This window comes from Trematomus bernacchii, unplaced genomic scaffold, assembly GCF_902827165.1.
Source record: "Trematomus bernacchii unplaced genomic scaffold, fTreBer1.1, whole genome shotgun sequence".
NCBI classification, from domain to species: Eukaryota; Metazoa; Chordata; class Actinopteri; order Perciformes; family Nototheniidae; genus Trematomus; species Trematomus bernacchii.
This window is the reverse complement of record NW_022987580.1, coordinates 1,109,456-1,122,815: the sequence shown is the minus strand read 5'-3', so window position 1 is coordinate 1,122,815 and position 13,360 is coordinate 1,109,456. Positions and strand designations below refer to the sequence as shown.

The 13,360-nt window shown below is 40.6% G+C and overlaps 1 protein-coding gene across 5 annotated transcripts in view; it reads right to left on the bottom strand.

Annotated features, from left to right (window-relative positions):
* Window positions 1–13,360, bottom strand: part of LOC117479889 (cell adhesion molecule 1-like) — a 480,032-nt gene that overhangs the window by 131,304 nt on the left and 335,368 nt on the right. For 4 of the 5 annotated variants that reach the window (XM_034126999.1, XM_034127001.1, XM_034127002.1 and 1 more), the window contains exon 2: window positions 6,194–6,211. The exons of the other annotated variant lie outside the window; for it this stretch is intronic. In XM_034126999.1, the coding sequence (XP_033982890.1) occupies window positions 6,194–6,211 (18 nt within the window). The remainder of the gene's footprint in view (window positions 1–6,193; window positions 6,212–13,360) is intronic. 5 annotated transcript variants of the gene reach the window in all.

Sequence of the window (13,360 nt, the reverse complement as noted above, 5' to 3'; positions counted from 1 at the left end):
TGTGTGTGTGTGTGTGTGTGTGTGTGTGTGTGTGTGTGTGTGTGTGTGTGTGAAGGGGGCGGCAGCCAAGTGATTAATGCGTCAGAGAGGCAGCTGTGGTCTGGGCTCACTCTTTTGGAAATATCTTTCAGGAAGAGAAAGGGGGAGAAAGGGGGAGGAGGTGATCTACGTCTCTTGCCAGGTAAACAAAAGCGAGATGAGTCTTTACTGGGGTCGGAGGGGGTGGCGGAGGAGAGGAAATCAGAGAAGAGGGGGAGGGAGGGTGAGGCACTGCAGCATCTTTCTGTCCTCCAACATATCAAGAGTCTGCTTTAAGCAAAGCTGTGTCTCCATCCCCGCTAACAATACAACAACAACAGGATCATCTCCACATATCAACACCACCTTATTAACATTAGGCTATAAAGGAACTACAGCACGGTCACATGACTTCACGTCACCACCGCTAAGCTAAAGGAGGCTAATGTTGGGCGTGATAACATTTAGTCGTCTCATTTAGACACTTGTTAGCAGCCTCTGTTTTTAAACTCACCAGTGGGTTGTTTACTGACGTGTTTAACGTCAAAGCACAATAGCGATGGATGCTGTATATTGTGGGAGTCAGCTCTCTAACAGGAAGTCGTGCAGGTGGAAACATGGAGAAGAGCTGCTGTGTATTATTCTGCAGGGTTGTAAATGTGCAGCTAGTGGTGTCGATATTCTGTCGTGTCAGCAAGCTGCAGAAATCTCAGCATCATCGTCTCCTGACACACAGCAGGGGGGCGAGACGAGTGAAAAGCTACTGAAGACGGAGAAGTGTGAGAGTGCACAGCCAATATATGTATTTGTATGTATTTTCTTGATTAAAAAAGTACAAAATTGCTTTTTTTTTAGTCTATAAACTCATTATTTTTCAGGTATAGTCTCATTGCCATCACAGTTTAGAATCCATTATTGTAATCTTTTGAAGGTGCAGGAAAAATACTAAACCATTGTAAGTGATTAAACATCTATTAGTGTATATTTGGTTATCGTTACAAAGATGCATGCCAAACGATCCCCTTTGATTCTGTCATTTTTTACTGTAATTAAGTCCTTATTTCCTTAAATAGCAACTGAAAAAAAGTGTTGTTAACATATTCTTTTCTGATTTTTATTTGTACTTTCTACTTATTTTTTTTAATAAAAAATTGAACCAAATTGCTTTTTAGAATTTTAATTCATTCTTGTTTTAAGATTAGTGTCCTTGCTATCACAGCTAAAACCCGTCATTGTAACCTTTAGAGGTGCGGAACAAATAATAACCCTTTGTAAGTGATTAAATTATCAGTGTATATTTAGTTATCGTAACAAGGATGCAAGCAAGACAATCCCCTTTTATTTTGTTATTTTTGTGATTAAGTCCCTATTTTTCTTTAATACAATATGTGCTTTCAACAATTGAGTTCCTCTTGATTTAAACAACAAATAAAACTGGCTTTTTCTAATTTATTTCACAAAATCAAACCCTTTAATACTCATTTACAGACATAAATGACTTTGTAAGAAGTTTCACTTTGTTCTAATGCTGCTCTCTGATTGGCTGTAGGGCTAACTGACTCATTTAAATCCGGGTCGTTTATTATTTTACAATTATGAAATTAGGACAAATCATTAAATCATTATACATTGACTGTGCGTTGTTGAGAAATTACATATTAGGTTGGCTAATCAAAGTATGAATATTTAATATTACCCCATACTGTAAATATCCGGCTGAGGTTGATTAACCAAAACTGTTATTAAAAACTTCCAGACCCTGATTTAATTTAAGAACAATTAATCATAGTACTTTTTTAACTTGACGCACGCATTTAGCCTGAGATAACCTTAAGGAAAAATACGTGCACCTTCTATTAATCAATTATGAAGAAGAAGGGAAGGAGGAAGAGGAAGAGATAAAGGAAGTGGAACATATTGTAGTAAAATGTGTTGAAATGTTAAATATTACCACGACTTCTTTGACTTGTTTATTTTATCAGTCATTTTTTATTTTATTCTAAAATCGAGCAAATGTCAAACACCTAATTCCCCAAGGATAAATAAAATATTCAAATTCTGTATCCGATTAAATAAAAAACGGATTCTCTCAAAACTTTTGATATTTCAATTTATATATTTTTTTATCTTCATATTGCAAATGTCTTCAATAACTTGATTTGATCTTTCTTATATTAAGACACATCAAATCATTTAAAGGGGACCTATCATGCAAAATGCACTTTGTGATGTCCTTTATACATAAACATGTGTCCCCGGTGCGTCGGGGAACTCACGCAGCGTCAGAAAATAAAACCCCCTCTCTTTTTCTCCGTACCCACATCTTTAAAAAACGGGGGAACAACGGAGCTGATCCAGATTTGCTGCCGATATTACGTAATTTCGGATGGCGGACCCACAGAGAGTTGCTATCAGAAACAATGCCTGACGTGTTTTGGACGCAATCTCGTCTTTGTTCACATTAGCTAGCCTCGCTAACACTCAGAGCAAACCTGTACTGGAGAGCACGTGTGTTTAAAAAGCAGGAAATAAAAAAAGGAACTCACCTTGTAATAAACACACAAGAGAAAAAGCATTTGAGCTCCATACTGTTTCAGAAATAATCCTTGATGTGGTTTAGAACAGGATGGCGTTTTATCAAAGCTGAATTTAAAGGTGGGGTAGGTAAGTTTGAGAAACCGGCTCGAGATACACTTGTTGTTATATTCCATGGAATGCTCTTAACATCCCGATATCAATGAATATCTGAAGTGCTTTGACAACAAATACATAATAAATATCATCTGTGGAAGCCGTAGTACTGTAAAAAGCACGACCAATCATCTGAGCCGGCCCGGCTAAAATAACTGGATGGCCTACCTGCCTGTCAGCCTTCCATCTGTGCACAAACTTATCTCGTGCCCTCATTGGTCATGTGCGCGTTCGTGTGTGTTGGAGGAGGGGCTCTGTGAGGAAGTGGCAGATTTTCTCCGGCTGTGTATTTTCAAATTCTAGCGATCTCGAGCTGGTTTCTCAAACTTACCTACCCCACCTTTAACTTTATCTCCGGTAGAATTCTGATCAGGCATTAGCTCCGCCTCCTCTTTTCTTTTCTTTTTTCAAGCTAAGGACCCAAAATCCGCATTTCTCTAACAGGGCTGCAACGGGGGATCTGTTTGGTATTTTAAACAAAAAACTTCACAGACATGTTTTGTATAGGTATGACCCTACAATATACAGTATGTGTCCAATATAGCATGATAGGTCCACTTAAAAAAAAAAAAGTGTATTCCACATTGTTACTGATTCACAAATATTTTTACTGTCGTTTATTTTATTTTTCATTTTCAATTTCATTCTTAAAAATATCACAAACCTGATTTCCCTCTGGGATAAATAAGTATTCTGATTAAATAAAACAAATCACAATGCTTTTTTAAATCCCTCTTCATGCATCTGCTGCCTCCAGAGGGCTTGAATCAGATGCTGCTGTGTTTATTGTATTTTTGTAACTGGCACAACAATTTCATTCGGGATAAATATAATAATATCTTATGTAAAATCCATGGTGTCGTTCCCTGAGAGGACAACAGGAGTCAGAGGAAGGTCTCTGTAACGAGCCGCTCTAAACAGCTGATGTATTGACAGCTGTACGTTGTAATGCATTGGACGGGGACTATTGACATTGCAATATCAGAGGGACGTCCTGCGGTCGGGAGGCTTTCCTTCTTTAGAGAGGAACCAACGACCTTGCTGAATTCATATTCTGCTGATCGAGCTTCACTAGCTTGCGAAATTGAACCTGTGTTATAAAAGAAAAGCATACAGGGTGACAAGCAAACAGTGTATGCGTGGGATTGATTTAGCCATTAATCTGAGCTGTGTGCTGGTGTGTGTGTGCACGTGTTTGTGTGTGTTTAAAGAGCCTCTGTGCACACATGGATAACACTCCTTGTGTTTAACGGCTGCCTCCCTCACCCTGCCTCCCTCCTCCCGAGTCTCCTCTTCTATTGATCGGCATACACAGCAAACAGGGGGAGGGGGGGGGGGGAAGTGTCAGGTCAACTAAAGAAGCACTGCGACCTCTGACTACAAGAAATATGTCGATTGCTCTCTGTTTTTTTCCAGATAGGATCCACTTTTAAAACTGGTTTACTTTACAGTGAAGTAAAGGAAAAAACTACTTTCACACCTCCAGACACATGCAAGATGTTGGAGCAACAGTAGGGTGGTCAATGGGTGTAACGCGCTACAACGGCCATTTCCCTTGAGGAGAAACGCACTGCAGATCAATAAACGATGCAAATACAAAAAAACAAATGTGCCAAAACACATGAAGATGTTTCTGAAGCAGCACGTTTCTCCTAATGGACATGTTGAGGGCTGTTGTTGTCTGTTGGCACCTGTCGGCCACTGTACAAAAGAGACCATATGTTCTATTTTTAAAACTGGTTTCCTCCAGTAAAGTCAAGGAAAAGCAGCTTTGCTAATATCATGCATGTGTCAGGAGGGTTGGGAAAAAGTTGTTTTCCCCATTCACTGGAGAAAACCAGTTTTTAAAATTGACCATATCTGAAAAAAGTGGAGAGAGACAATGAGTTCTAAAACATCTAAATGACTTAGGAATGTTCTGCTTCCTGTTCCCTCGTAAGTCAATGGTTTTCTGAATATGTTTTGGTTGTTAGCCTGAAATAAGGTCTACGGTTAACAAAAGCTAAAAAAGATTTTGACCGGGAACAGAAATGTCCAATCTGCCCCCGAGGGGAGGATGTCTAGCTGCTCAATTCTAATTCATGTACATATACATAACTGTCGGTGGCACTACTAATTGGATTAAAAGGCTCTGTAGAGGAGAGACGGAGGAGAGGGGGAGTGAAGGCAGCATGACGTGATTTACAGCATACAATTATTGTCCTGTAAGCAAAGCTAAGGGAGCACAATCTGACCAGAGGAATACTATTTATTTTGTATTTAATTCAAGTTTTAGTCGTAGTACATTCTCAAAATGCAGCCACATCTTCTATTTGACTCAACTGCAAACAGGCATTAGAGAATGCCTGTTTTTTTTAATGATATTTTAGTGACTCCTTTTACTGTGTTCCTACTCTCTGGTTAATTGCAGTTACTACTATTTCACATGTTCTTCCTTTAATCATTGTTAAGCTACTGTAAATTATTCTCTTATGTCAGTAAAAAAAACCTACTTGTGATTTTCTGAAGCTTCAGTGTGTCCTAACAAGGCGGTTGCTAACAAGTGTCATCATGGCCAACATTAACCTCCTTTAGCTTAGCGGTGGTGAAGTCATGTGACCGTGCTGTAGTTCTTTTATAGCCCAACATTAGCTGCCTTTAGCTTAGCGGTGGTGACGTGAAGTCATGTGACCGTGCTGTAGTTCCTTTATAGCCCAACATTAGCTGCCTTTAGCTTAGCGGTGGTGACGTGAAGTCATGTGACCGTGCTGTAGTTCCTTTATAGCCCAACATTAGCTGCCTTTAGCTTAGCGGTGGTGACGTGAAGTCATGTGACCGTGCTGTAGTTCCTTTATAGCCCAACATTAGCCTCCTTTAGCTTAGCGGTGGTGACGTGAAGTCATGTGACCGTGCTGTAGTTCCTTTATAGCCCAACATTAGCCGCCTTTAGCTTAGCGGTGGTGACGTGAAGTCATGTGACCGTGCTGTAGTTCCTTTATAGCCCAACATTAGCCGCCTTTAGCTTAGCGGTGGTGACGTGAAGTCATGTGACCGTGCTGTAGTTCCTTTATAGCTCAACTATAGATGTATTATTCTGCCAAACGCATTAACACTTAAAAAATCACAAAGTGGTGTTCAAATGTGGAGATATCCTGCTTTCCAAAAGTGTAAGTGTATCAGGCATGTCTCTTATTGGCTTTTTGTCAAGGGAGCCCTTTGCGATGCTAACTTCAGGATCAGCCTTCAAAAATACATCATCTCTGTTGGCAGCCGACTGAAGATGTCCAGTCAGCACAATGGAAACAACATGAGATTTGGAGGAAATGGAGTGTGGAGAATACAAGAGAGGCAGATCGAAGTCGAAATATGACTGAAGAAGATTTGAGGATTGATTGTATGAAAAAAAGAGCAGCACAAGATGCTCGGATGTAATGATTTGAAATGAGACAGAAACTGATGAGAGTATGTGGCGAGGAGAAGGAAAGGAAGCGGGAGGAAGTCTTACCTGGTTCCTGAGCAGCTCCTGTGTTTGAGGAGGAGAAGGAGAGAAAGGAGGGGAGAAAAACAGAAAGGGAGGTTAGCATTCAAAGCCCCAATTAAATTAAAATGCCCCAATTTGCAGGTGCATCGAGGTGCATGCATGTGAAGCACAGCAGAAGTCAGGTGAGGGTGAAAAGACACTCATTCATGCTGATCCCACTCTGATTTCAAAGACCAAAAAACAGACAGTTGTTGAAGTGTAAGGTTTTAACTCCAATCGCGTTGCTACCAATGAGCTTTGATCAACACATTTCAAATGCCAAAATGTTATGGATTGCAAGTCGTGAGCAGATGATTAGCTTCTGTTTACATCTTTCATCTGTATCTGACTATAGTTCCCTGTCGCACGTCTACTGAATATCTTCGGGAATACTTTTCAGAAAACACACACCAAGACTCTTCACTGCAGCTCACAATAATGACTCCATTACCATTGCCTTTAATGGAGTGCTGGAACGACATGGGAGGAAAGTCAGCTCCATAAAAGTGTGAGAAACGACATTGGCACAGCGTGAGGTCGCCACACAAACACAGCAGGAGGTCACTTCTGCTCACCAACACATAACCCAGTTATAATCTTTGTGCTATGCTAAGCTACTAGGCTGTAGTTATATATATTCAGGAGAGAAACTCGACTGCAGTATCAATTCTTAAGTTGACAGCAAAACACACACTTTTAAATAAAACTAAACTGGAACATGTGTATGAAATCTAACATTTCATGGTGCCTTTTTAAAAAAATATATTTTTTGTGCATGTTTCTTGGTTGATATTAAGCTGTCGTTGGCTCTTTTCTGCTGTAACAAATGCACGTTTCCCCTCTGTGGGAAGAATAACGTTATTCTGATTCTGCTTTTCTGTGATTTCCTTCTCAACAAACAATGTTTTAATTTAATACCATTAGGCTTGGGCTGCAACAGACTATAAGCATTGTTGGTTTGATCTTTTCATTGGATGTGTAGACAATGAAAACACATATTATAGTACCAGCCTTATCCTTGAACAACATCACTTGAAAAATGAACCTAAATGGAAACAGGAAGTGCAACAAATGTTTGCAGAAGATTTGACGTTACTGCAAAATATATAAATAATAATAACTTAGAAGAAAATGTAAGTTGTTAATTGAGTGACCACCCAGATATTTCCATACCAATGATATGGAAAATAAACCCTAATTCCCAATGTGACCTAAAGGAAGAATACTTGACCATGCTTCCCTGGGATCAGTTGTTATGCTATGCTAAGCTAACAGACTGTGGTTTCATATTTAGGCGACAGACATGAGTCGTTTCAATCCTATCCAACCCCAGAAGATGACAGCAAAACACAAAATTAAAACAGGCTCAACTGGGAGATGTAAATGAATTCCAGCGTTGCCTGGAAAGAGCTGTTTGGCCCTCAGAATACAGTCTGGCATACGTTTAGACCCCCGTCGATGAAGAACGTTTTTTCAGCCAAGTAAGCATCAGGATTCCAGCTACGAGGCGGATTCTGATTAGAAAACATGTTTCCTCTTCAACTTCAGCCAAATTTCAATCATGGTGATATTCTAATTACCATTATGCTGAAGACAGAGAGGCAGAGATTGAGTGGGTGTGTGTGAGGGAGGGAGAGAGGAGTAAAAAGGGAGGCAGTGTTTAGCACGTAATCCGGGAAAATCTGAGGAAAATGCAGCGTGGTGATCAAGTTAAACAAAGAGTGGAATCACAGCTCTTACACATCCTCTTACACAGAAGTGTGTGTGATAGAGATGTTGAATCGTTGCCCAAGATTAAAGGCCTCAGTACTCTCCAAACCGAATAGGTCGTATATGATGTTGGAAATATACATGTCCTTAAAGTGGACCTATCATGCTATATTTGAATAATATAGTGTAGGACCATACCTATATAAGGCATATTTATACTTTTTTTTTTTTCAAAATACCAAACAGATCATGCATTTTAGCCATGCCTCATTTCGCTCAATTTGACAATTTATAGCTCTGTTTTAGCAAGGGCTGATTCAGTGAGAACAGCACCACCTACAGGCCTGGCATATGTACTACAGCGTCTCCAGCGCTTTAGAACGGCAATGGCCGTGGCTGTCTCCTCCTGATTGGTGGAGTTGGCCCAATAGCCGTAGCGCCACCGTCCTGACGTCAGGACAGTGTTCAAATCTGGATCAGTTTGTATCAGATCCGTTGCAGCCCCTTTTTTAGAGATTTGGGTACGGAGGAAAATAGAGAGGGTTGTGTTTTCTGACACTTGGTGAGTTCCCTGGAACACCGGGGACACATATTCATGTAGAAAAGACGTACACAAGTGCATTTTGCATGATAGGTCCCCTTTAAATTACAAGCTTCTGCATTCATTTTCAAACTATTTAATGGCCGTGGAAAATGTATGTGGAGTACATACTTTGAACTACACATAGGCTGGTTGAAAGTGGAGGTGACAAAAACACCTGACACTTGGGGAATTGGCTTTAATGTAAGTAAATGCTAAATGCTAACCATTAGCAGATCAACAAACCTACAAGATAGAAAATATACTCTTTGTGGCAGGGTCTGAAAAAAGGTCCCAACAAACTGAAGTTCAGCGACTAAATACAAAGAAGTGTTCAGATCTCAGAAGTAGAAGTACTAATACCACACTGTAAGTAAGACATACTCTTATCCAAGTAAAAGTCCTGCATTGGAAATGTTCTCAAGTATAATGAGAACAATTAAGTAAAGTATTCAACGTAAAAGTGAGAAATGCGAAATCTACAACAAAAGCGTTTATGTTGGGAAACATTGAGTGAAAGGCGGCAGTCAGCTTAGTTTCATGCCTCGATGAACCCGGGTCACCCACCCTAACCCTAGAGCCGGTCAGAAGTGGTTATCTTGCTCCATATGGTGGTTACTATTGCTATTAATTCTCATTTTTTTAATGTAATATCAAACAACAAACGTTATTGAGCATAAATAAACAAGTTTCAACCAGAACATTTGATGAGGTTTTGTAGAACTCCTTTGCTGAGATTGCTGCCATCTTGTGTTTTCACTGATTTCTGTATTGTGCGTTTGCTACCACAAGATGGCAACGAATGAGGACAACAGGTCAAAGTTAAGCAGAAGTCAAGTATAAGGTGAAGCCAACATGTAACGTCCTCATATGTTGACGCAGGGTCTTAGGAGGTGTAATTACTCCCACCATTTGTAAACCAAATCTATCTACCAGAACTGAAACTAAACCTGAACTCGTAAAGCTTAAACTCTGGACTATGAGCAAAGTATTTTCTTGTATTCACATCTGCAATCCTTATTCTTTCCAAGAGCAATCAAAGAGTTTAACTTGCTACGATCAACACAGTTTCCGACCAACATTAAGACCCTTTTTAAAGGGGATAAACCATTCACAACTCAGTGTAAAACCTCTTGGTTCTGCTCAATTTGACCCCAAATCCAGATCTTGCTTCGGTGTATATATAGGGACACAGAAAATAACAGCCTCTAAACTCTCCTTCCTAAAGCTGTAACGTGGAGAGCTCCTAAAGATAGCCGAGTAAGTCATAAAGTCTCCCAGCATAGCATCAGTTGTCTCCTGCTTAAGCATTCAGGTGCAGCAGCGTAACAAAGTGCTTCAGAGCCACAAAATCAACCCGGACCACCCTCAGGTTCAGCTTCATGCAGTCTGATGGGCTGAAGGGAGGGGGCTTTGCTTTGGGGAGATTACACAGCAATAGGCGAGACATGGAGCAGCTCTCCCCATGTTAAGTGAATGGAGAGCGGGGCGAAGAATAACTGCACGGTCGCTTTGCCTTATGGGTCTTGTGGGGAGCTTTTCGCTATTCCACCCCGACCTACAACCTCCAGAGGTGAGGTTAGATGACAAGGACTGCAGAGATGCATTAAACATGAGAGGTTTGGATAGAGAGCCAGACGTTGGGCCACTCCTGAGATGATAGGAACATTAACCAGGGTTTCACCAGGGCCTGAGCTGCATTTAATGAAGGCCTCGGCACCTCCCGGTGTCTCTGTTTGACTCTCAGAGCGCTAAGTAGCTCATGGAAAACATAGCACTGCTTTTTGTTCTGGCTCCTATCGTCCGATGTTCTGCCTCTTCCTCTTTGTCTGTATTCAGCCTGACATCTTGTTATTTGAGTCTTTGATGTCAACAGTATATGTAAGATTTGTTGTCAAAACAAAAACAGCAGCGTTTGAAATCAAGACTAAAAAATTGCACTAATACTGTTCAAAAGTCAAAATGTAAACGCACATTTGACCTGAGCAGCTAGCTAAAGCAGAACTAGCAAACATGTTCGTATTGTGTCGTATAAAGTCATTTTCCATTCTACTCAACACAGCAGGTTGTACATGGCAACATTGCTAAAAGAAACCTCTACATATGAGTGAGAAATCACAAGCATTAGACACTGTGAAGAAACCTAGACGTTAAAACACCTATCGGAGCTGGAGATTGTAAACATACGGATGAGGATTAGAGTCACATGTGAAAAACTTTTGAAGATCTGACCAAAAGTTTGTTTTTTCTGAGTTCTGAGATTAAAGTCAGAATTCAGAGAAAAAAATTATAATATAGTTTTTCAGAAAATATCAGAAATTGAGATAAAAGTAATTCCGACTTTTTTCAGATTTCAGACTTTTTTGCCGAAATTCCGACTTTTTCCTCAGAATTCAGACTTTCTCAGACAAAAAATATGAAAAATCTAGAAAATAGATTCAACCACATATAAAATGACATCCCGTAAGTGTCACCGCTCATGATAAAGAGTTTTTTAAAACTTTAAGTTTAAAGCATCGCGACAAATTCACACCATTTCCTAGTCTTGTGAAGCTCAAATAAATATACAGCTGAGAACAGGACCGTGAGGTGAGGTTGATTTGTTACTCATGTATTTGGTCTAAAAAACACACATAACAGCCCTTTTTCTCCTGGACTCTCTCCTCTTTTTTCTTGCAACACACTGACGACAGTGGCTCCCTTGAACACGGCACGACAACACGCTTCAAACACGCGTCATCTCCAAACGCAGCTCCTGCTTAATGGCGTGGAACACATTCAATGTCTATCAAAGAGGAACGTGGCTGGGATGGATGAACATGCTGACAACCTCCCTCACACAAACACACCCTAACACCTTTCCCCCTCTACACACACACACACACACACACACACACACACACACACACACACACACACACACACACACACACACACACACACACACACACACACACACACACACACACACACACACACACACACACACACACACACACACACACACACACACACACACACACACACACACACACACACACACACACACACACACACACACACACACACACACACACACACACACACACACACACACACACAGAGAGAGAGAAGCCCTGCAGTCAGTTTAAGTATAGCGAGCTATAATGTGTTGATTAAATCTGTGATCAGCTGCCTAAGGGGCATGAAATTGGACATGATGAGTGTGGCACATTAAAAACTAATTATCAATAGCACAGATCCTATTGTCTTTCTTTTAAAGCAGTCACAGCAGTAAATCAAGTGTGGAGAATGGAACTATGTGCTCTATCACAATGAGCTCTGGGGTTACAACCAACCGTACCTGGATGATAAAATAGGAATCTATTATTTACTGCCTGTAGCACTCGATTATTGTATTACAGGCGTGTGGAAAGATGCCAGAATATGGCAGGGAATCAAGCTGCTTCCCCTGTGATGCTGTTTAAAAAGGTAGACTCGGAAAACTTATTTGTTTTCCTCCAAAACGCTTATTCTTTAAATGAACCTGACTTTTCATCCGTACATGACTGCATGTTAGTTAGTGGAAAACACCATCAAATCTTCATTCCTTTCCTTTTCCACAGAGGCCTGTCTGAGCCGTTGTCCAATTGTGTTATTTCTTTGACCCGAAATGAGTTCAACTTGAGCCCCAACTATTGGCTCGTCCAGCACCAAGATCTGAACAAACCCAAGTTATTGCACAAGAAGTATCCTGTCCTACCTGTGTCATATTATTTATAATTCACTACACTTTATCATGGTGGTAGCAACAAGTACCTACTCATTCAAACCATTCAAGATAAGATTTACTTCATTGATCCCAACTTGGGAAATCTTTGCGTTGCAGCAGCATATTATGTTGGATAATGAATGTGCCATAAGCATGTCCGGTTAAAGGTGGTGTAGGTAAGTTTGAGAAACCGGCTCGAGATACACTTGTTGTTATATTCCATGGAATGCTCTTAACATCCCGATAGCAATGAATATCTGAAGTGCTTTGACAAAAAATCCATAAAAAAATATCATCTGTGGAAGCCGTAGTACTGTAAAAAGCACGACCAATCATCTGAGCCGGCCCGGCTAAAATAACTGGATGGCCTACCTGCCTGTCAGCCTTCCATCTGTGCACACACTTATCTCGTGCCCTCATTGGTCATGTGCGCGTTCGTGTGTGTTGGAGGAGGGGCTCTGTGAGGAAGTGGCAGATTTTCTCCGGTTGTGTATTTTCAAATTCTAGCGATCTCGAGCTGGTTTCTCCAAAATCACCTACCCCACCTTTAATGTTCTAGGACTTGGAGTTTTATATAATGTATGACTTCCATTGAAAAGCCAGAATATAGTTGTCTGCTCTCTTATTGAACATTACAGAATGGCTTTGGTGGCTAAGCTAACATCTCATGATGTAATACGAGAAACTTCAACCTTATTCAATCCTTTATTTATGGTGCCAAACATTGTCGAGCAAAGCTGAAACAAATATATATTTATGGAGAAATATCCATCAGACAAGACTCCTTGATACGGAAACGGCACTGTTGTTTTTGTGAGGGATTTTCACGCTTGGTAAACAACGACGTAAGCGTTGACGTCATGACGTGGCTCCTCTCGGGCTCTGATTGGTTGGAAAGTAAACAGGGTCTTAAGTTCACAAGTTGTACCAACAGAAAAACAAACTAGCCCCGGCTCAGAATGGAGAACCTTTGAGGATTAGTTCAACTGAAATATGAGCAACGGACAAAGTCAGGTAACGTCGCTATAGAGACAAAGAGTGCATAGGGAAGAGGACACTTCAATGCAGCTCTTCTGCCCATCTTTTGCATTAAGCATACTTTCAAGATGGC